The sequence below is a fragment of the Gigantopelta aegis genome, chromosome 7, assembly GCF_016097555.1.
Source record: "Gigantopelta aegis isolate Gae_Host chromosome 7, Gae_host_genome, whole genome shotgun sequence".
Lineage (NCBI taxonomy): Eukaryota > Metazoa > Mollusca > Gastropoda > Neomphalida > Peltospiridae > Gigantopelta > Gigantopelta aegis.
The window spans coordinates 19,292,814-19,315,896 of record NC_054705.1 but is presented as its reverse complement, the minus strand read 5'-3'; the positions used below and the strand labels follow the sequence as shown (position 1 = coordinate 19,315,896).

Below are 23,083 nucleotides of genomic sequence, written 5' to 3'. Positions count from 1 at the left end.
GAGTCACTCACTGAGACTATTATATGCCAGCCGCGGGTTTAGGAGGGAGCGCGGGTTTAGGTGGGGGCGTGGGTTTAGTAGGGGTCGCGGATTTGGGTGGGAGCGCGGTTTTAGGTGAGAGCGCGGGTTTAGGTAAGAGCGCGGGTTTAGGTGGGGGCGCGGGTTTAGTAGGGGACGCGGATTTGGGTGAGAGCGCGGTTTTAGGTGAGAGCGCGGGTTTAGGAGGGAGCGCGGGTTTAGGTGGGGGCGCGGGTTTAGGTGGGGGCGCGGGTTTAGTAGGGGACGCGGATTTGGATGAGAGCGCGGGTTTAAGGGGGACGCGGGTTTAGGTGGGGGCGCGGGTATAAGAGGGGCGCGGGTTTAGGTGGGGGCGTGGGCTTAGGTGGGGGCGCGGGTTTAGGAGTGGGCGCGGGTTTAGGTGGGGCGCGAGTTTAGGTGGGGGCGCGGGTTTAGGTGGGTGCGCGGGTTTAGGAGGGGCGCGGGTTTAGGTGGGGGCGCGGGCTTAGGTGGGGGCGCGGATTTAGGAGTGGGCGCGGGTTTAGGAGTGGGCGCGGGTTTAGGTGGGGGCGTGGATCTCCTCTATTTTTTGGTAAAGTAATTAATTTTTACTTCGTTTAATGTGAGGAATATTGATATCAACGACACTGAAAGACGTTATATTAATGTTACAGGCACTTTCTTTGACAAAATCCTAGTTTCGCATGTATCACATTATATTAATGATAACAGTAAGTGTGTGTGTGTGTGTGTGTGTGTGTGTGTGTGTGTGTGTGTGTGTGTGGAGTGTGTATATCTCTGAAAATTATATATTTCCCACTGTTATTGTTATTCGGCTATTGGATGTCAAACATTTGGTACTTAGGAAACCCACTACATTTTCCTAATGCAGCAAGGGATCTTTTATATGCCTTTTCCCACTGACAGAAACGTACATACCACGGCCTTTGACCACCCAATGTTGAAATGCAAGTAAATATATAACTGCCCCTTTCTTAATTTTGACACACCTCCCCTGCCTTTGAGAAGCTACGGACCTGTACAGATATTTTGTTCCCTCTTTTCTGTTGAATATTTAATGCACCGAATATATAGTATTCAACATAGATACAGTGATGCTACGATTTACTGCGAGTAGCTTAAATATGTCAATGTGGGAACATAAATCATGATTTAAAGACATTTTACGCAGAGGTTTTCATGTTTAATGTACGAACGATACATACATATATATATATATATATATATATATATATATATATATATATATATTATTCCACTGCTGTTGATGCAGAACCAATTATCTGTGGATACAGAGGTGGACAGTAGCATTTTTAGTGAGCAATGTCTGTATTTGGGACACACGAAATGCACGTGCATGTATTTTTTCTCTTCAGCTTCTCTGCCGTGTCCAGTTTGAAAACACCACCACGGGTCTTCAGCCCTTCCGGTCCGGCAATGTGTCGAGCAGCTGCTTTGAAATATGGCGGCATGTTAGATGCACGGTACGAACAGGACCATTTGAAGTGCGTACTCACAGAAGCACGTGTCAAACCGAAAGACACCACGGGAAATGAATCGGTCGGAGCAACACCTGCTGATGATATATCAGAAGAAGCGTGGATGAATCAGAAATACAACTTCAGCAAGACTTGTCCATTTGGGTTTGAGCTTTTGCTGAACTGATGTAATCAGCCTAAGTATGTGTCAGTGAAGCAAGAAGAACAAACAGAACAATCGAAGAATCGTAGTAACAGATTAACTGTTATGACGCTCTCTGAATACGCTACTTGTTCATCTGGGAAAGGTCGGCTCGTCATTGGAGTAGTCGTCCCTGAGCTGACGTCATACATGACGTACGTGGCCGAAGCCAGAACCTGGAAAAATATATTGTCAAAATGGAATACCGCCAGACGTATCGTTGTAGATGGGGTTCGTCGTCGAATTTTTGCCTTTCTTTCGCACAAGAAACTCGAATGCGATTGTAACCAGACATACAGCAATATCATCTTGCATGACACGGAGACTTGTTACTGGTCGGGGGTTCACTGACTCTAGCCTGGGTCAAGATGGCGTCTGGAAACACGTGTCGACGTCTTGAAACGAAGACAGTAACCATGGATCAGATGGATGATGTGAAGGGCAACAGACGGTTCCTGGTCACGCTGGAGAATGACCTAAACGGACCCGTCAAGACCTACATAGGTACGCGAGACTCCAGGACAGTTCACATCACGAGGATAGCCAATGACGTCAGCAAGGTACTGGACACGCTGTATCCTTGCGAAGAGCAGTTTCCGACCTTCTCTTCATTGGGCCTCAGAAGTTGCTGGTCGTCTGCTATAAGCCAAAACGTCCAGCTAAGTCTGGGAAGAAAAGACTTCCAGTGAACCAGCTGTCCTTATAGTGTAAGAACGTTGCTCAGTACGACAATGACAGTCTAGTGACCTTGAACTTTGGGCGGAAGGCAGGGATCGTGGACTTCATAGGAAGAAAAGAATTTGAACTTCCTGAACCAAAGTCGTCGGAGTTGGATATGACCCTGGTAGTCTTTTGCAGCAGACGGTAATTGCTGTTCACAGTGTTAATATGCCCAGTACGAAAATTGTTCATATTGTAAGGAAGGAAGCAAGGAATATTTTATTTAACAATATCGTCACAGCTTCTACGAGTCACTGCCGTAACTGTGTAATGTGAATAATAAAAAAAGGATATTTAAACGACTTAATCATTTTAATTTTTTTTAAATTACATCTCTGCACAAAGCAGTGTCAAACCAGAGCTCCACAACTAATGTAACAAAGGCCGTGGTATATACTATCCTGCCTGTTGAATGGTGTATATAATAATCATATTACATATATATATATATATATATATATATATAATCATTTGCTTTTAATTAATCGAAAATTGCAGCCCATTGCGTGACGTCCGCGTGTTTCGTCTCTAATTATATATGTGGTCAACAACAATATTTCCGACGCCATATTTTATAACTGTAACACAAATGTGTTCAGCGCGTCTTTGAATAATAAAAAAAAAATTCCCCACATCTTAGACATCAAGTAGCGTTACTGTAATCTATCAATACCTGATGTTTAAATCGATTAACATCAACATGTCTCTGTGGCGCAATCGGTTAGCGCGTTCGGCTGTTAACCGAAAGGTTGGTGGTTCGAGTCCACCCAGTGACGGTTTTTTTTATTTTTTATTATTCTATGATATTTTTTTAAGCTACTCTTTTGCACGTGTATTTGGTACAAAAAAAAAGAGAAGATAATAAATGAAAACAGTAATAAAAATGAACGAGAGAAACAAAAACAGAGAGAAAAACGCAGGGAACAGAATTAAGAAAGATTTTATAAGACAGAAAAGAGAAAAAGTAATATGATATTGTCCTGGCTACGAAATTTGACAGCGGAATAAAATTCTGATCATTCTGCGTCCGCCATATTGCTCGTGCCCGAGTTGACTGGCTTACGGTGGTTTGTTTGTGTGTTTTGCTGGCACAGCGGCGGAGCGGCCGTGTTTATACAGTAAAGTGCCGCAACATCCACGTCCTCTAATTGACGTGTCAAACAAAATGGCGTCTTAATTAAAATGACAGGGGTGTTAATTTATCTAAATTATCCTAAATCACCACGTGTCAGTTTCGCAGTTTAATTCAAGTTGGTTGTTTTCTTTGACCAAAGTGGACGCAAATGTTCCATAACAAAATGTTTAATAGAAGCTGTTGCTCCACGCATCATATTATTAGTTTGTAATGTATAATATTTTGAAGCAGTCATAAGAATGTATCATGAAACATAATTATTATTATTATTGTTGTTGTCGTTGTTGTTTATTTTTTGGTTGTGTTTTGTTTTGGAGAGAGGGGGTGGGATTTGTGTGTGTGTTTTTTTGTGTGAGTTTTTTTTTTTTTTTTTTTTTTTTTTGGGGGGGGGGGGGTTGTGGAATTTGTTTAAAGGGTGGGGTGACTTGTTCAATACAGAAATAGAGTCAGGTCCCAATCGCTTCCCCACCTCATACCACGTGGCCACAAATGGGTTTACACTGATGCTGCTGTTGCTGATGTGTCTTTCTTTTCGAGGGGCGAGACGTAGCCCAGTGGTAAAGCGCTCGCTTGATGCGCAATCTGTTTGGGATCGATCCCCGTCAGTGGGCCCATTGGGCTATTTCTCGCTCCAGCCAGTGCATCACGACTGGTATAACAAAGGCTGTGGTATATGCTATCCTGTCTATGGGATGGTGCATATAAAAGATCCCTTGCTGCTAATCAAAAAGAGTAGCCCATGAAGTGGCGACAGCGGGTTTCCTCTCTCAATATCTGTGTAGTCCTTAACCATATATCCGACGCCATATAACCGTAAATAAAATGTGTTGAGTGCGTCGTTAAATAAAAGATTTTCTTCCTTCTTTCTTTTCGTTTCGTTTTATCTTTCTTTCATATTTTAAAAATGCCAGTTTCCTCTAATTCTTCAAGTTCCCACCCGCATCAAAAATACGCCAATAAGTTTATATCACTTCCTTTTATTTCTTCTTTTTTCTTTCTTTTTTTTTTCTTTTTCTTTCTGAATTTTGTTATTTCTTCCTCTTACAGCTTGTTCCTTTTCTAAGTGAAAAGCATAAACAAACAACTGCAAAATGAGCAAATAAAAACTCCACGAAACAGATCATAAATCGTTCTCAAGAAAAGTAATTGACCACGGTTCCTGAGAACGTCTATCCAAGTACCCTAAAGTTTGACCCTAAAATCTATCTAATAAAGAATCCAGCAAACATGGTTGCTCTTGTTCTAACTTCGAGCAGTACTTTATGTCGTGCATGTCAAGCCGGGACAAGTGCCTTTAAGAGCTTTGTCACTTCTTGTCAATTTCACTTGCGTAAGTCAATAATATACGAGCTTTTATGAATGAGCAAAGTATGTCAATTTAATGTCGGTTTCCTGACCCGCGCCGTTGTAGATCGTAATAGTAGCAGTTCAAGTGTGGACTGAAGGGGGCATAAACACCGTAGAACACTCATTACACGCTATATAAACTTCATAGCACCCTCTGCAAACGCTATATAATTTCATTGGCCAACACATAATTTTACTAAATGAATGTATCTATAAGCAGATATTTTCCGCACGTATATCTTTATTAAGATAGGAAAAAAGGAATTAATATTAAGTGATTAATATGTGAAATGGTTTATTTTATTTCTGTTTCTTTTTATATATATTTAATTTTTATGGTACATGTATTTATGTTTGTGTTTTAACGTATTGAAAGAAGGTTTAAGCACGTTGTTCTGGGCGCACATCTTAGCTAGCTAAGCTTCAAAACTAGAACCAAAATGGCATTGTTTAACGTATGACTTTTAGCTGGTCGATTGCCTGTGTGTGCATATAGATATTGCTTGCTAATTTATTTTGAAGTACTGCAGGTGCCTTTCTTATATTGCACCCCCTCCCTAAACTGTTCAAGTGTGGATTCTGTCATTGAACCTCACCACGCCTAATACACTTGGATGTGTGTGCAGGGGACAATAGTTCAACATTTTAGGTAACCGGAATTTTGTTCGCGTGATTTTCACTTTGCAAACCGATTGTTTGGTTACATGAATTATATTTGCAATGGTTCACCACGTAACCGATTTGCAGTTCGCGTGAATTTAAATTTGCGAAAATAACTAGTATGCCCTGTGTGTAGTTATTTATATGAAGGGTGCACGGGAATAGCCTATGGTATCCAAACAGATAGTCAGTATTATAACGATCGTGTATGTCAAGGTCACAATGACACACTAGACTAAAAACATATCTTTATGGTAGACCATTAAAAGTAGCTGCTAAATTAAGCTTTCTTAGACATTAATATTCCACGATCGCACAGTTGTATACTTGTGTACGTTAAAATTCAATTTTAAGAAAGTTTGTTTGTTTTATTTAATGACATCACTAAAGCACATTGATTTATTAATCATCGGCTATTGGATGTCAAACATTTGGTAATTCTGTCAAAGTCTTAGAGATGAAAACCGCTACATTTGTTTTCTTCCATTAACAGCAAGACATCTTTTATATGCACCTCCCCACAGACAGGATAGCATATACCACGGCTTTTGATATACCAGTCGTGGTGCACTGGCTAGAACAAGAAATAGCCCTAAAATTCAACAATATAACCTTACTAAAATTGTCTTAGAGAGGAAACCCGCTACATTTTTTTCCATTAACAGCAAGACATCTGTTGTATACACCACCCCACAGACAGGATAGCATATACCACGGCCTTTGATATACCAGTTGTGTTGCACTGGCTAGAACGAGAAATAGCCCTAAAATTCTACAATATAACCGTACTAAAAATGTTACAACACAGTTTAGTCCCATTGACCTTTCATATGTCTTGAAATCTACATCTCCACGTGGCCTGAAATGGATCCGGTGATTTACTTAAATAGTTCCGATCATATCTACTATCTGGACATGTTTTTAATTAGCGCTCATAGTTACGGAGATAAGAACAGGGCTAAGATGTAGAAAACATCTACAAGTTGGTACGGCTACTCGAGAATATAAATAATAAGAAACATATTTCATCTACAACATAACACGAAATACATCTGTGCAGTCCGCTGAAAGTTGTGAAACCAATATCGTATTCAAACCGTATATCAGAATAATCCTGAGTTTGTAAAATAGTTATATAAATATAACCCTGTAACAGAATTTCGGGAATTGTAGAAAAATCTATGTAAACATGGATAAAAATCATAAAGTTAATTTTTTTGTTTTGTTTAACGACACCACTAGAGCACATTGATGTATTAATCATCGGCTACTGGATGTCAAACATTTGGTAATTTTGACAGAGGAAACCCACTACATCTTTTCATTAGTAGCATAGGATCTTTTATATAAAGCATCCCATAGACAGGATAGCACATACCACGGCCTTTAATATACCAGTCGTGGCGCACTGGCTGCAACGAGAAATAGCCCATTGAGCCCGCCGACGGGAAATCGGGGATGGATCCCAGACCAACCGCGCATTAAGCGAGCGTTTTACCACTGGGCCCCTTAAAAATCATAACGTCATAAGATGACAAAAAGTAATTTTGGAAAGCACTATATATTATATTAGTGACTATAATCATTTGTAAAACAACACATCACTTTAAAAAATAAATAATGTGAAATACGGTTAATGGAAAGATAAAAACAAGAGAAGCGAAGAAAAAAATAATGGTTTGTGTTTGTTTATATGTATCTCATGTTACTTGATTTTTGTTCTTATAAAAACATATCACATCTATTAATGTTTTCGTTTTAGTAATAACAACGAACGAATGAATGTTTACAGACACCCTAGCACGAACAATACTGCATTGGTAATTGAAATGATGGAAATACGAGATAAAAATGACGCAAAACGCGGTAGAGCGCGCTCTCTCTCTCTCTCTCTCTCTCTCTCTCTCTCTCTCTCTCTCTCTCTCTCTCTCTCTCTCTCTCTCTCTCTCTCTCTCTCTCTCTCTCTCTCTCTCTGTCTCATAATGAATGGCACTATCTAACACTATCTTTATTGTTATTAAACTCTTCACTATGCGATCAATAATAACTTCTCTTATTAGTGTGGGGCATTCGCTTACCAAATATTTGGATCTGTTCAGAATAAAATAAATAAAATAACTTACACAGACACGCGCACCCCCCCCCCACCCCCCCACACCCCACCCCCACACACACACAATTTGGTGTTACCAAACCTATGAACATGGCGATAATATACTAGTAGTACAAGAAAATTAGATATTATAATAATTTAATGTTTTAAAGCCACCTTATTCTATTTTTATGCATTATTCAGTTGAAAACTATAACGATTCGGTGTGCCAATACAAATGTCGCGTACTATAAGCAGCTTGTTGATGTAATAAACATGTTTGTATTTAATTTAGAGATTTACTGCCCTGGTCTGGGAAAACAGCCTAAGTCATTAAAAACTAATTGACATTTCTTTCGGTAATGTAGCGAGAAGTGTACGTTTCTGTACTGTACGTGGATGAAACTCGAGTTGGTTTCAATAACATGTGTGAACCCAAGATGAAATAGAAGAAACAAACAACTTATTGTTTGCCAATGAAATGAACTGGGTTTGTGTGTGGGGGGTGTGTATCTTTTTTTTGGTTCTGTTTTTTTGGTGTGTTTTTCTAGCAAAAACCGGTGCAGATTCAAGGCACTAGAGTTAAAGTTTGTTTTGTTTAAAGACACCACAAGAGTATTTTAATTTTGTATGTATCATTTTATGTTATATGTACGTTAATGTGTTATACTATTAATGATAGTCTCTCGTAATTCCTGTAAGGAATGGCTTATTTACTTTTATATTGCATTTTATATTACATTTTATTATTGTGTGCGTAAAGTGAGATTCCAATAAAATATCTGTCTGTCTGTCTGTCTTTCTGTCTGTCTGTTTGTCTGAGTAATTTGGTCTTTAATTACCGGCTATAGGAAACCTGTTTTATTTTTTCACAGACAGGACAGCACATACCACGGTCTTTGATTACCAAATGCTTGACATCCCATAGCCGATGATTAAGAAAATAAAGGTGATCTAAATTCTTAAAGTGAAGGACTCTAGTTTTTAAACACCCAAGCACATTTTTCACCTAGACCCTAGTTTCAACCCGTAAAAATGGACACCAAGTTTGGTTAATTTACAAACCTGTAACACACTTGGATACAACAGAGTGAAACAAGAGTCTGTGTTTTTAAATACCCTTAAAAGTACACTAAAACGCGACTCTATAATCGTTACTTCTCAGACGCACGTGCGTTTTTAGAAATACAAAAGCATTTTGTGGCATTAGAAACAACATGATGACCAGAAACACTTCGGATGTAAGTAATGTTTGGTTTCAGTGATCATAAACGGCTCTAATAGTGAAAAATATGCCTCAGTGTTTAAAAACTAGGGTCGGTCTCTTCAAAGGCATTGTCCTGTGTCTGCATCCATTGTAAGATGGTAACATTAAAATAGTTTCTGGCGACTACACTTACATTCTAAATAGATTTTCGTGTTTAGCATGTTTAGAATGCCAGTGTCTGTATATCTAGAGTGCTTGCTGTCGTGCGCTAATGTTTGTAGTAGTTGATTATTCATATTACTTCATATTATATATCAAAGGCCGTGGTATGTGCTATCCTGCCTATGGGATGGTGCATATAAAAGATCCCTTGCTGCTAATCGAAAAGAGTAGCCCATGCAGTGGCGACAGCGGGTTTCCTCTCTCAATATATGTGTGGTTCTTAACCATATGACTGACGCCATATAACCGTAAATAAAATGTGTTGAGTGCGTCGTTAAATAAAGTATTTCCTTCCTTCTTCCTTCATATCTTTTTTTTTCATACGCACGAAAGTATAGAAAAGAAAAATCCAGTTTGGGCTACTACAAGCATTAGGACGACAACAAATACCTTGTTTATACAGACACTAGTATTCAAAAAATAATAAAAATGTTTTTAAAAATATAATTTTAGTCATCAAAAAGCCTCCGTATATCGTAAACAAGTTACAATAGCAGAAAATTCGGAATAGTCCCGTTAAAAGTTGTTTGAAACATGTTTAATCGCGAGTATTATAGTATATTATGTAATTAATTATAAGAGATAGAAAGTTTATATCATATACAAATGATGGTGGTAACCGATATATACAATTCTGTGTATAAAATTAGGATAGGGACAAGGTATAAAAAGGGTGCTTTAAAAGTATGTTCAGGTATTTTTATGTGCAAGAAAGTGTGTTTTCAGTCAAGTCTGAAATATATTTATAAAAAAAACACAGCCTTCTTATTTTTCAATTTCTTGAAATGAGACGGTTCCAGTACTTACACTGTATCAAGTTTCAAATACGTGGAGAAGAGAAAGAAGAAAAAGAAAAAGAAATGTATGAAGACGAATAAAAAATACCTTTATATTGCACAGCACATCAAAAAGGATCCGTTTTGCTGGGAACGAAGAAAAAGAGAAAGAAGAAAGGAAGAAAGGGGAAGAAAGAAGAAAGAAAGAAAGGGGAAGAAAGAAGAAAGAAAGAAAGGGGAAGAAAGAAGAAAGAAAGAAAAAAAGTAGGTAACATGCCTTCATTAGCGTAGCCAGGATTTTAGACTTGGGGGGTTGGGGGCAACCCACACTATGTATGTATGTAATAGTGTATGTATGTAATAGTGTATGTATGTATGTATGTATGTATGTATGTATGTATGTATAGATGTATGTATGTATGATTTTATCAAATTTGATACAGTAAAAAAGAAAAGGTTTAATTGTGAGGCTTGGCCTCTGTGCCCCCCCCCCCCCCCCCCCCCCCCCCCCCCCCCCACCCCCCACACACACACACGTCACTACATGTCTTCTATGTTTCACAGCACTTCAGAACAGGGTCCGCTTTTGCTGGGAAAAAACTTTCTTCACGTCACGTCAAATGAATTTCGTGAAATTTACACGATTTTTAATTGGACGTTTGGTATTAATTTATGAGTTTTCTAGCTTACAGAGATCAAGTTCACGGCGCACCGTGTTCATTTCACTCCGCCGGGCAATATCCGCGAAATAGCGCGTGCTCGCCTAGATGATAATTTGGTAAATCAGATAACGGTGCGAGTGTGCGTAATATCGAATTTACGCCATGTCAAAACACGCAACAAGAGTCCAATCCTGTTTACAAAACAAAACGGCTATTGTTTATTTTAAATAAAACAATTTTGCAACATCAAAGAGTTCAAAATGCACTAACTAGTAAAATATTTTCATATAGAATGTTTCGCGGTTAATTTAAACATTATTTAATAAACGTCTTAAAATTCGACAAACCCAGTATCGTTCCAGTTGTGGTGGTGGAAGTAATAGCATCCAAATAAAGTTTATTTCAACAGAAAAATGTACGTATTTTTGTCACAACGTCCAGTGAATGTAGAACTAGAAATTAAAAATTGGTCTGGATTTCATTATTTCTACAAATAAATTTCACAAAATAATTGTGTTGTATCTCTCGATATTGATGTGTTATACATTTCGTTGCAGCTATTTTGTACCAACCCTATTTGGATGTTTTTTGTTGTTTTTGGTTGTTGGAGGTGTGTGTGTGTGTGTGTGTGTGTGTGTTTCTGGTTGTTGGGATTTGTTTTTGGTTTTTTTTTTTTGTGGGGGGGGGTTGGTTGGGGGGGTGTTCAATAAATATTTTATACATGACTGAAACATATTTTATTGCATATAGCATACATAATACAGTGTTCGTTGGTCACAAGTTATATACATAATAGGTCTGAGCATAATTCATTCAATTCTTTGTCGCATACATATTTCATTAGTATTTGAACATTAGAACATGCATAAAGATTAGAGCAGAAATTAATAAATTGAAAATAATGGAGGGAAAACCGAAACGGTGTTATTGTTTAGAAAATAAAATAATGTTCATAAATTCATTATAAAATTATCATTGTATAGGTTGAAATTGATTGCAGATATATATTACTGTACATATGCGAAATTATTACGTGCACGCTGTTAACTTTTGTACCTCTTCCAAACACAATTTTTAATTCATGCATACATTTATGTGTTGATGAAAAGCAAAATTAGTATATGCAAGTCTACATTTTACATCACATAAAACATGGTACATTATATGGTAATATTCAATATATAATGATTAAACTTCATTTAAAGAATCTGATTATAGCGAAAATTACTATAATTAAAATCAAAATAAGTACAGTAAGTTACAATAAATGGAAATGTTTTACTAAGTATTTACAATCGCTGATTGTGATAAACTACATTTATTATAATTATTATTATTATTTATTTATTTAGTTATTATTAATTATTATTATTATTATTATTATTATTATTATTATTATTATTATAAATTATTATTATTATTATTATTATTATTATTATATCTTAAATTCAAAAGTCATGATGCACTACAAACAAAAGGCATAGTAGGCCTATTAATACGAATATTCTTAACATTTTCCTTTACTACATATAATTATTACATTTAGTGAATGTTACGTCTCAGTGCGCATGATTTACAAGTACAATACAAATAATATCTGTAATTATATTTATAGTTAATTAATTGTGTCATTCCTTTTTATTTAATCATAAACGTATTCTATTCGTGTGTAGTTTTGCTCCAAATAACTGTACTACAATCCTTTAATCCATATAATTATTAAAACTGAACAACCTTTTCAGGTCAGGTCAGGTCAGAGAGTTTAATGTGCACATTCAGAGCAAGCTGTTGTAGCGCACGCCTGTCCTGGGCGCAGGTGTCGGCCTCAGCCGGTTCCTCCGTCCAGAAGGGGAAAGGAACAACCTTTTTCAAAACATCCTACCGTTTTATTAGCAAAATGCTGACATCTTCAGAAAAATAAAATAAAAATGAATACTAGTACCATACAAACATGCAAGGTAATTATGTAAAAATTTCTAATATCAAAATCAAAGTATATAAACAGTTTTGCAAAGTTGTAATATTCAAAAACAAAAACTGCCAACGGTAAATTTAAAAGTAAATAACAATGATGTTTTGATTTAGTTTAAGTAAACTGTTCATATTAGTCTTTTAAACGATATTTCTAAAAAGGTATAAAATGATTCTATAAAAAGCATTGAAATAATTATACAAAAAAAAAAAGCAAAAAAAAAAAAAAAAAGCCTCAAAATACTCTACCAAGATGATTTCATAAAGCCGGTTATGAATTATTTAACATTTAAATAACTTGTTAAAATGTAGAAGTTATGTTTTAAATGCAATATGGTTTTTTTGTATTATCTTCCGCATTTTGGGGTGACTGGGGGTAGCTATATCTTCTTATTCATAGATTATCCAGTTTAGATCAAACACTCCTTAATTAAGTTTTACATTTCAAATTTCTCATAATTTTAAAAATATATTAAAAAATCATCTTCTTTTTTAAATATAAAATCATGGAATATAATCACAAAACCAAAATGAATGAATATAAAGAGGTTCTAGGTTGTAAACAAAATTAACTATCTGCAGTCTACTACACAACCATTCATTCAGATACACCGTTGTACCAAATCTATATCGTTCTTATTATTTTCACTTCTCTCTCTCTCTCTCTCTCTCTCTCTCTCTCTCTCTCTCTCTCTCTCTCTCTCTCTCTCTCTCTCTCTCTCTCTCTTGTAAAACAATGTTCTAATTTCTTTTAAAATAAATAATATAAATTAAAAATAAATATATTGGGAAAGCGTAAACTCACCAGGCCCGGCACGTCTCAAGCCCTGCTGCAATGCCATATTGTTAAACGTGTTCCAGGGAGACAACTCTGGACTCATGTAGGTGGGGTACGGATTCAGTCCGCCGGGGCGGGGCAGCGGCGTGCTGAAACTGCTGTCGGGTCGTCCCGTGGGGGTGGAGATCGGGGAGTTGGCGCTAGGGGTGAAGGCGAACCTCGGCGACACAGGTGGGTGGGTGTTGGCGGCGGCGGTGCTGTACGACACCCCCTCAGGCTGCATCCCCCACATGGCGGGCGAGTTGGGCGTGGTCACGGTTTGCCCCGTGCCCCCGTAACCCATCGGAATCATGGTCCTTGTGGTCGGGACGTACACCGGACTGGCGCCCGAATGGATGAACGAGTTGGACGGGTTCTCGTGGGGGTAGTTTGGAGCCGCGGCCGCCGGCGGCTGCATCGACATCGCGTGCATCGCGTTCTGGAACATGGCCGGGTGGTTAGACGGCACGGAGTCTGCGTGAGAGAAAGCGCCGGGAACGCCGGGTCGCTCCAGATGATTGAAGAACACTTCTACGTCCTCGCTGGGCAGTAAGGGGCCGTTTCCTTGCAGATTCAACCCAAGGCCTGGCTGCATGCCACGGTCACAGCCGTCCCGGGGGTAGGGGTTGCCGACTGACGGAACCCGGTTGTCGTTGTTATCGGGACGCGTTTGGCCGCGCGCGTTCAGGGAGCTGTTCGCGTGATCGTCGACTGGTTCCTGTTTGATGCTCGGGTAGCGAATCCAGGGTGATTCAACTTGGGCCATGTGACTCCATTCGTCAAATCCAGTCTCGTCAAACACGACAGTGCTTAAAGGGATAATTATGATTATTAGATTTCTGTTCTATTCCAAAATGGCGATGTCTTTGTTTTAAGCGTAGAAGTGGTGAAAGTTCCGTATAAAGTCACTCAGAAATGTTCATCATATCAGTCATTCACAGAAACAAACTGCACTGCGTCTAAGAAGTGTTGAAGATACTTTCAGATAATCTACAAATAAATAAAAATTGACATTATACATACCGTGTCATCAGTTAGCAACAAATTAAGGTGGAAAATGCAACCAATTAACCAGACAGACAGACAGTTTATTAAAGTCTCATCTCATTATAACAGAATAAAATGCAGCATATAAGTATGATAATTTACCTAGTAGACATTAGCAGCCATTAACAATCTGTTTTAAAGGGACATTCTCGAGTTTGCTGCAATGTTTTAAGATGTTTCCGACTAATAAAATATTTCTTTGATTAAACTTACATATTAAATACATTTTCTTGTTTAGAGTATCAGTGTCTGTATATTCAATGTGTTTCTGGTCGTCTTAATATTTGTGACAAGCCCAAACTGGATTTTGTCTTGATTAAAAATAATTTAGGAAATAAAATGAAATTTAATCTAGTACAAATATTAGAACGATCAGAAACACGTTTAATATACAATCACTAATATTTTATGCAGAAAAATATATTTGATATGTAATTACAATGGTTAGAAAGTATCTGTTAGTTGATAACATCTTAAAAATTGCAGCAAACTCAGGAATGTCCCTTTCACAAATTGCCGAGAAAGAGCATAAGCAACATGCTCACTATATCAAAGACACACAACGGGTCTGGGTGAAAAATAAAACTGTATACTTTTAACACCAATTTTGCATTAAAAAAAAACAACTATTGAAGATTCTTTAAATAAATCGATCAAAGAAAATTAGCCGTATACACATGTGTCAATGAATATAAATAATAACTATGTTAATTGTCAAAAACAACTAGTATTTATTAATTTGTCTTTTATCCAACAGTAGTCAGCATGCAACAACGAATCTGTAACGAAGGGAAATTAAAATTATATATACCATTTTATCAAATCGCAAAGTATTTACAAGAAAAACTATAATATATATATTTAAAACAACGTCCAAACTATCAAAGCTGCTTCTAAGGCCGGTATTTTTTAATTTTTAGGTTTACAAACAAGAACTTTTGTGCACATAGGTAGGAGGAAGAAAAAACCCCACCTGTTTGGGGTGTATCAGTAGGGGTGATTTTTTTTTTTAATATGGCTACTTTGATAGATGTGGATTCTTTGTAACAAAATAAGATTGACAAGGCATCTCTGTGCGCAACCGCGCGGTGCATAGAAATCGAAGCGAAATAGCGAATCGGACCGAAAGAGAGCGACCGAAGACGAATTAACAATTCGTATCTACAACGGTATATTTATTGACGAAATAAGTGTTATTTTTCACGGTTACCTTACGAAATGCGCCACGATAGACTAGAATGGTAACTTTTTTTTTTCTTTTGAGCTATTTGTGAAAGTCGGCGGCAAAAAAATTAAAAATAAAAGCGAAAAATACGACTTTTTTTATTTATTTTATTTGAGCAAAATTTACGTCGGCGGGTTCGTAAACCGAATAATAAAAAAATACTGGCCTAATAATCTGTAATAAAAATATATCCATATTATACCAAAAATGTGTTATTGGAGTGCGTAAAATCGAGGTGGAAAAATACACACAACTAACTTTTTATCTTTAAAACAGACTTATGCTGCAACAAGCAGATCTGCTTATTCCACAATAAGTCTCTAAATAATATATTATTTACATAATGACTGAAAAAGCTTAAATCCTCAGCATGTGTAAGAAAACAACTACTCAATAGTAACCGCTAAAACAACATCATTTTACACGACAAGTATACCTGCGGTATTCTATAATATTTTAAACAATTAACTGTTCAAAAAATGACTTTAAAGGGTTACATTTTCAACATTTGCAAGACAACAACTATTCAACAGTTACTGCTAAAACAATAATATTTTATGACATGTTATACATGCATTATTCTATAATATTTTAAACGATATTAACTGTTCAAAAAATGACTTAAAAGGTTAAATTCTCAACATTTGCAAGACAACAACTGCTCAATAGTTACCGCTAAAACAATAACATTTTACGACATGTATACCTGTATTATTCTATAGAATTTTAAATAATAAACTATTCAAATAAAGATTAAATTCACAAAATGTGTAAGAATACAACTATTCAACAGTTACCGCTAAAACAACATTTTACGACATGTATACCTGCATTATTCTATAATTTTTTTAAATAATTAACTGTCCAAATAAAGATTAAATTCACAACATTTGTAAGAATAGAACTATTCAACAGTTACCGCTAAAACAATAAAATTTTACGACATGTATACCTGCATTATTCCATAATATTTTAAATAATTAACTGTCCAAATAAAGATTAAATTAACAACATTTGTAAGAATAGAACTACTCAATAGTTACCTCTAAAACAATATCATTTCACTATTATACCTGTAATATTTTCAGTAATTAACTGTTTAAATAACAACTGCTACACGTTGATCGGAAGTGACGTGCACGTCACATAGATCACACAACTTTTAACAACAACTACAGAACAATTATCGACTCTGTGCTCTACCCGTTGATCCGAAATGTAGTTTGTTTTAACCGGGTGTTATAGGTTTTCTTTCATTTAAGCGGCGCAACAACAGACCGCTTAGAAGTTACAATAGCGACTGTTTACATACGAACCGTAAAGCAGGTAAGCTGAGTCGACTGGTTAAGGTGGGCGGGACACTTCAAAGTCCACAGTTTCCAAACCGCCGGAGATTTGTATTAATAAAAATTTAATCAACGTGGGTACGTCCATATTGCGTTGTACCCACGATGACGAAGAATAATCCGAACAAAGCATTTTTTTCTAAAATATTCCTCTTAACAAGAATGTCGTCCTTTTTGTGAAAACAAACAACAGGTTAAATAAAAAATCCAAACTTTTGTAGTGTCGCAAAGTAAACTAAGGTAGCGGCTGTTTACGAGAAGTTACCAACTCACACTGCCCGCTGGATTCTGAATTGTCTAGGGCCTATACGGTACCCTTGCATTATCGGAAGGCAAAACATTGGAACTTATGGCGATAATAAAACGATATGATAAGCGCCAATGTAAAATGAAATCGCTTATGCTAGAAATCGTGTATCGCATATCCCTGGACGAAGATAGTCGGCGTTTTCCGTCGAGGTAATTAACTACACTTTAAGATAATAGAACCCACGTACTTCCTTCTCTCGCTTTCTCTCTCCCTCCTTTTTTCTTTTTTCCTTTTTTTTTTTTTTACATCCCAGTCCAAATTGCGACTCCGAGTTTTCCGGAGAGAAAACTGTTCCTCGTCTTATCAAGTCTTCGATATGGGTCGCTCGATTTCTACAGAACCAACGTTTGCAAGACGCTGGCTATAAAGATCTTATTCGCTTGCTGTGTGTACACACGGAGTCATTACGCTCTGAAATATTTGCAATAAGAAGTGGGCGGGGCGAGCCACGCTGATGGGGTGTCAGTTTCAGACATATACATCGCGGCAAGCAGTCGAAAACGAAACGCAAATAACAACTGAAATGAACAACACCGGGCGTTAGCCTGTTGTAAATCTTAGATTATCAATTATAAATTGCGATTTTAATTTTGTTTTTGTTTTCGTGTTTTTTTGTTTTTTTAAATATGGAATTTATTTATTGGGTTTGATTTCTCAACTGACCACCCCTTATCACGTAAAGATGGCCTGTTCCGTTTTTTAGGCCCTCCTCGTGATTTGGCGTTACGGTTTTTATCAGATATCTTGCGATTCGATATTCTCGGAACATGATGCGACCCCTTGCTGTGTCTCGTCTGTTTATAAGATGAAACAGTGAGATGGGCCAAAAACTGGTTCCTGCCTCAATGAGTCTCGATCCGCCCAGAGTCTTGTCAAAAGAAAAGAATTAGGGGGATTGCCTTGACCAGCGAGGACATGGATTGCCAGCAGTGACACCCCTAACCTGAGTCCAAAAAAAAGTATCCATAATATTTTTGGAAGCGTACTTTTTTATTAGCTTTTTTGTACCCTCTCTCTCTCTCTCTCTCTCTCTCTCTCTCTCTCTCTCTCTCTCTCTCTCTCTCTCTCTCTCTCATAGTTTCTCTTTCTGTCTCAATCTGTCTCTTTCTTTGTCTATCTATCTATCTCCTCCCTCTCTCCCACCCCTCTCTCTCTCTCTCTCTCTCTCTCTCTCTCTCTCTCTCTCTCTCTCTCTCTCTCTCTCTCTCTCTCTGACTGTCTCTCTCATAGTTTCTCTTTCTGTCTCAATCTGTCTCTTTCTCTGTCTATCTATCTCCTCCCCCCCCTCTATCTGTCTCTCTCTCTCTGTCTCTCTCTCTCTCTCTCTCTCTCTCTCTCTCTCTCTCTCTCTCTCTCTCTCTCTCTCTCTCTCTCTCCATTTATCTATCTATCCATTTAGTTTTTGTTTGTCTCTTGTTTGTTTGGTATTGTGAATTGTCACTTATTTTGTACCACATAAACCACTGGAATTAGCGAAAATTGTGTGGGGTGGTGTTCTTGTTTTTATTTATTACTTTTTAATTGTAAATGGGGGGGGGGGGGGGGGAGGGTGTCTGTGTGTTGTTGGATGTTTTGGGACTTTTGTTTCAAAACAGAATCTGAAATTCCGGGAATGACCGAGAATCTCAAATTCAGTCATTTTTGTTTTAATTAAGAGTTTCAGAAGATTTCGCGAATTTTGAGTCTGAGAGCGATCGAGACTATTCAATTTTTTTTTTAGAATAAAACGAAATTTTTAAAAAGAGAGAAAAGAGAAAACAAAAAACGAAGAAAGAAGGAAAAAAACCCACTGACTTAAACAAAAAGAAGTTGGAAATACAATACTTGGCACTGACGACTGTCGCATTTGCAGGGGGTACCTCTTGGAAGCTAATTGAATGCTTATAAATATTATGAAATCTTTTGGCGAGCCTTAATGCAATGTTAGTGGAGCTGAGCATTTGTTTTGCGTCGCTACATGCTGCCCGTGACGTCAACTTCAACGCTATCGGGATTAAAGCTGGTTTGGCGAAATGTATATTTTCCACTAGCTGGAATATTTATATGTTTATCCTAGATTTCAGCTCAAACTGCGAACGATAATAAACATGTAGAAGAAACTCAAACAAAACAGCTTAACAAAACATATATTTTTTATATGTTATATTTTTTTTATAGAGATGTGTTTATTGTGTCAAAAAAGTAAAGAAAATAATGTGAAAAAAACTTAGTAAGAAAGTAAGTTCGCTTTTTTATTGTAGCATCCTCATCATTGTAGTATCCTTAAAATCCTAATTTTCTTTAGTTTTGTTTTGTTTTATTATAATTTAATATAATTATTTGTTTATTTCAGCGGCGACAGTGGGTTTCTTCTCTCAATATCTGTGTGGTCCTTAATCATATGTCTGACGCCATATAACCGTAAATAAAATGTGTTGAATGCGTCGTTAAATAAAATAAAAAAATCTTCTTTTTTGTCTAATAAGAATTTACAGTTGCCAAAATTGTAAGGTATATTAGCTGTGGCGAATGGTTATATGATAATAGTGAATTAATTGAGCAAACATTACAACCGGTAGTTCAGTATTACGGTAGGTTTTATGACCACCAAAGATCTTGAAGGACGATTGGGGTCAGAAGTGAAATTTGAAAGTTGACGGTTTTTATTATATATCCAGCCTATATCTGACATATTAGTAATATATTTTGTGATTTGGAGAGAATATGTCGCAAATTAAAAATATATAGATATATATATATAATAGTTTTGTACTGAAGTTGAAGATAATGTATGCTTGGCCTTACTAAGCTGTAAGTACATTCGTTATTATGTATCATGTATTCAATCTAAGTCTATAAACTATTATGCAGCTCTATAAATATCATGTTTGTCTGCACGTCGTTATGTATGTTAACAGAATAAATGGATGGATCCCACCTATAAGTAGAGACTACATCCAAAAATTCCTCGTCTTTTCGCGGATCTATGGAATAATTTTATTGGACTACTTTTCTACTGAATACAAGAATACGATAATAGTTTTACAATTTACAAAAAAAAAATAGGTGGGGGAGGGGAATCCAGCAGTTAAAGAAACCCTACATATTATTTCTCAATTAAGGACAAAGATACTCTTGGTTTAAGGTGTATGTCCATGCCAGCGTGCTTGAACCTTAATTTGATATAAGCACAAACATAGAGTTGAAGCAAAACGAAAATCAAGCCTTAGGTGACCTCTAGTTTTCAATGACAACCAAAAAGCAATAAGGAAAAGTGTCAAAATTATCATCATCAAAAAAAACAACCCCAAAATTGTTGTTCCTCTTGCAACAGTTCTGCGAAGCGATCTTAGCGCTAAGCGCTAACGAATAGCTACCTTAAGGACTTCAAGGGACACATCCTAGTTACGTTTATTTGTTAACCATTACGGCGTTGTTTTTTGCTATTAAACCCCATTTTTCACAAATAAAATTGCACTTTACTTACATTTTATTATTTAGAATACACATTTCCATTCACCTGAAGTGCTTTTTGGTAATCCTGATGTTTGACCACGAAATGCATTTTTTGCATTTTTTCACAAGACGTGTTGTCGAGAAAAAACCGTTAAGCAAGCGAGGTCCAATCTATTTTTAGAGGGGATATTTCCATTTCAATGTCACAGACGTTGGTATATCACGTGACCGTTATCATTTTGGTTCGGTTTGTTTTCTCGTGCACGGTTCGCGCAATCAACATCCGATTTGTTGTTGTTCATTTGTGAGATTTTTCTTCACAGTTCGTGAACATTTTCAGTAACAATAAAGTTCAGACAAGTAAGTGTCTCAATACAAAACGTTACAAACCCTTAAAACCAATAATTTTGCTAAGTCTTACGATATCTGGAGAGGGGATACAACCAGGACAGAACAGTTGGAACATGTCCAGGAGAGGTGAAACGAACGCACCCCAAGTCTGTGAAATTTGTCGTGACGTAGGCATTGTTGTGCTTCGAGCGACATCTACCGGTGACATCAGAATACTAACTTTCAAAATTATTTCAAGCAATTGGGACATGGGGATTCCCATGGTATTTATCGATATAAAACCTGCTTTTTCACTCCATTTGATAAAAACGTGATCTAAGTGTGTTACAGGTTTGTAGATTAACCAAATTATAATTTATTTTCGCTGGATGGAACTAGGGTGTGCGGCTTTAAGGCGATCTTCACGCTACGATCGCCTTGTAAAACGGAGCCCAGTTCTTTCTTCTTTTTTCCCTCTCTTCTTCACATCTATTATTCATCATTCCGTTATCGCAAAACCAAGACAAGTACAACTTTATATTTCACATTAACCACCCACCGGAAACAATGGCGTGAGAGGGACTAGACGTCCGTTTTTATGATAATTTACGGTATTCCGCTGAAGTCTGGCATCGTGTTTAAACCAGGAGGAATCTTTAACCACTTCGGACAATGGCTAGGGCGATGTCATTAAACTTTACGGGTTTCTTTGTTTGACACGCCCTACTGACATGTTGGGTGGTTTAAGGCGACAGCCGGCAATTATAGTTAATAACAATTAGTAAAAGTAAGACTGGGATAAACAAGACAAATTTACGATTATTTTAACCTTTTAGCGAAATCGCCGTTAATACATCCACGAAGCAGTCGTAGCGCTAAGATCACCATAAATGCATAAATATTTTTATTTAGTTTTCAATTTTATTTTCGTGCTTATATCCAATTAAGGATCAAGCATGCTGTCCTGGGCACACACCTCAGCTATCTGGGCTGTCTGTCCAGGAGAGTGGGTTAGTTATTAGTCGTTAGTGGTTAGTGAGAGAGAAGAGGGTATAGTGGCCTTACACCTACTCATTGAGTCGTTAAAACTCGCTCTAGATGGGAGCCGGTACCGGGCTGCGAACTCTGTACCGATGAGCCTTATGTCCGATGGCTTAACCACGACGCCACTGAGGCCGGTTCGTAAAGTAGCTATGCGCTTAAGATGATCTTAGCCGTAAGATCGCTTCGTGAGATTCGTCCGTCTGTCTATTCATCTTTCCATTTATTTGTTTGTTTATTCATTCATTCATTCATTCATTCATTCATTCATTCATTAATATTGTACATTTAATTCATTTAAATTTAATTGTCAATAGTATTACCAGAATGCTTGTTGGTTTTTGTCCGTTAGACATTTTTATTCATTAAAGGGACATTCCTGAGTTTGCTGCATTGTAAGATGTTTCCGACTAATAAAATATTCCTACGATTAAACTTACATATTAAATATATTTTCTTGTTTTGAATATCAGTGTCTGTATATTCAATGTGTTTCTGGTCGTCTTAATATTTGTAAGAAGCCCAAACTAGATTTTGTCTTCAATTAATTCCGTACGTACGAAAAAAATATATTTTAGGAAATAAAAATGAAATTTAAACTAGTACAAATATTAGAACGATCAGAAACACGTTTAATATACAGCCACTAATATTTTATGAAGAAAACTATATATGATATGTAATTACAATCGTTAAAAAGTCTCTGTTAGTCGATAACATCTTAAAAATTGCAGCAAACTCAGGAATGTCCCTTTAAAATACATAAAAGATAATGTTGTCTGTGAAACGTTATTTTTAATGTTATATATACAAACTGTCAGTTACTCTCAGTTAATTTTAATTATTTAATTTCGTTTATTATTTATTTATACTCTAACCAAATCCAAATAGTATTGCACACATACTATTGTTGTATGGTAAATACTCATTTTGAAGGAATTGATATTTTTAATCAATTTTTTATTTATTTATTTATTTATTTATTTATTTTATAATAAAGGCCTTTCTACTAAAAGTTACTTAAATTTATTTATTTATTTAT

The 23,083-nt window shown here is 36.6% G+C and overlaps 1 protein-coding gene and 1 non-coding gene across 3 annotated transcripts in view; one reads left to right on the top strand and one right to left on the bottom strand.

Moving 5' to 3' along the window:
• Positions 1–23,083, bottom strand: part of LOC121377765 (transcription factor GATA-4-like) — a 99,828-nt gene that overhangs the window by 33,768 nt on the left and 42,977 nt on the right. Inside the window, exons 1-2 of one of the 2 annotated variants that reach the window (XM_041505856.1) lie at positions 17,423–17,695; positions 13,296–14,297 (exon numbers count right to left, since the gene is read on the bottom strand). In XM_041505856.1, coding sequence (XP_041361790.1) covers positions 13,296–14,073 — 778 coding nt within the window. In that variant the 5' untranslated portion in view covers positions 14,074–14,297; positions 17,423–17,695. Of the gene's footprint in view, positions 1–13,295; positions 14,298–17,422; positions 17,696–23,083 lie in introns of those variants that run through there. The other variant, XM_041505857.1, reaches the window with a different exon arrangement.
• Positions 3,121–3,194, top strand: Trnan-guu. Its single transcript has one exon. It is a non-coding gene; the product is annotated as a tRNA-Asn (tRNA).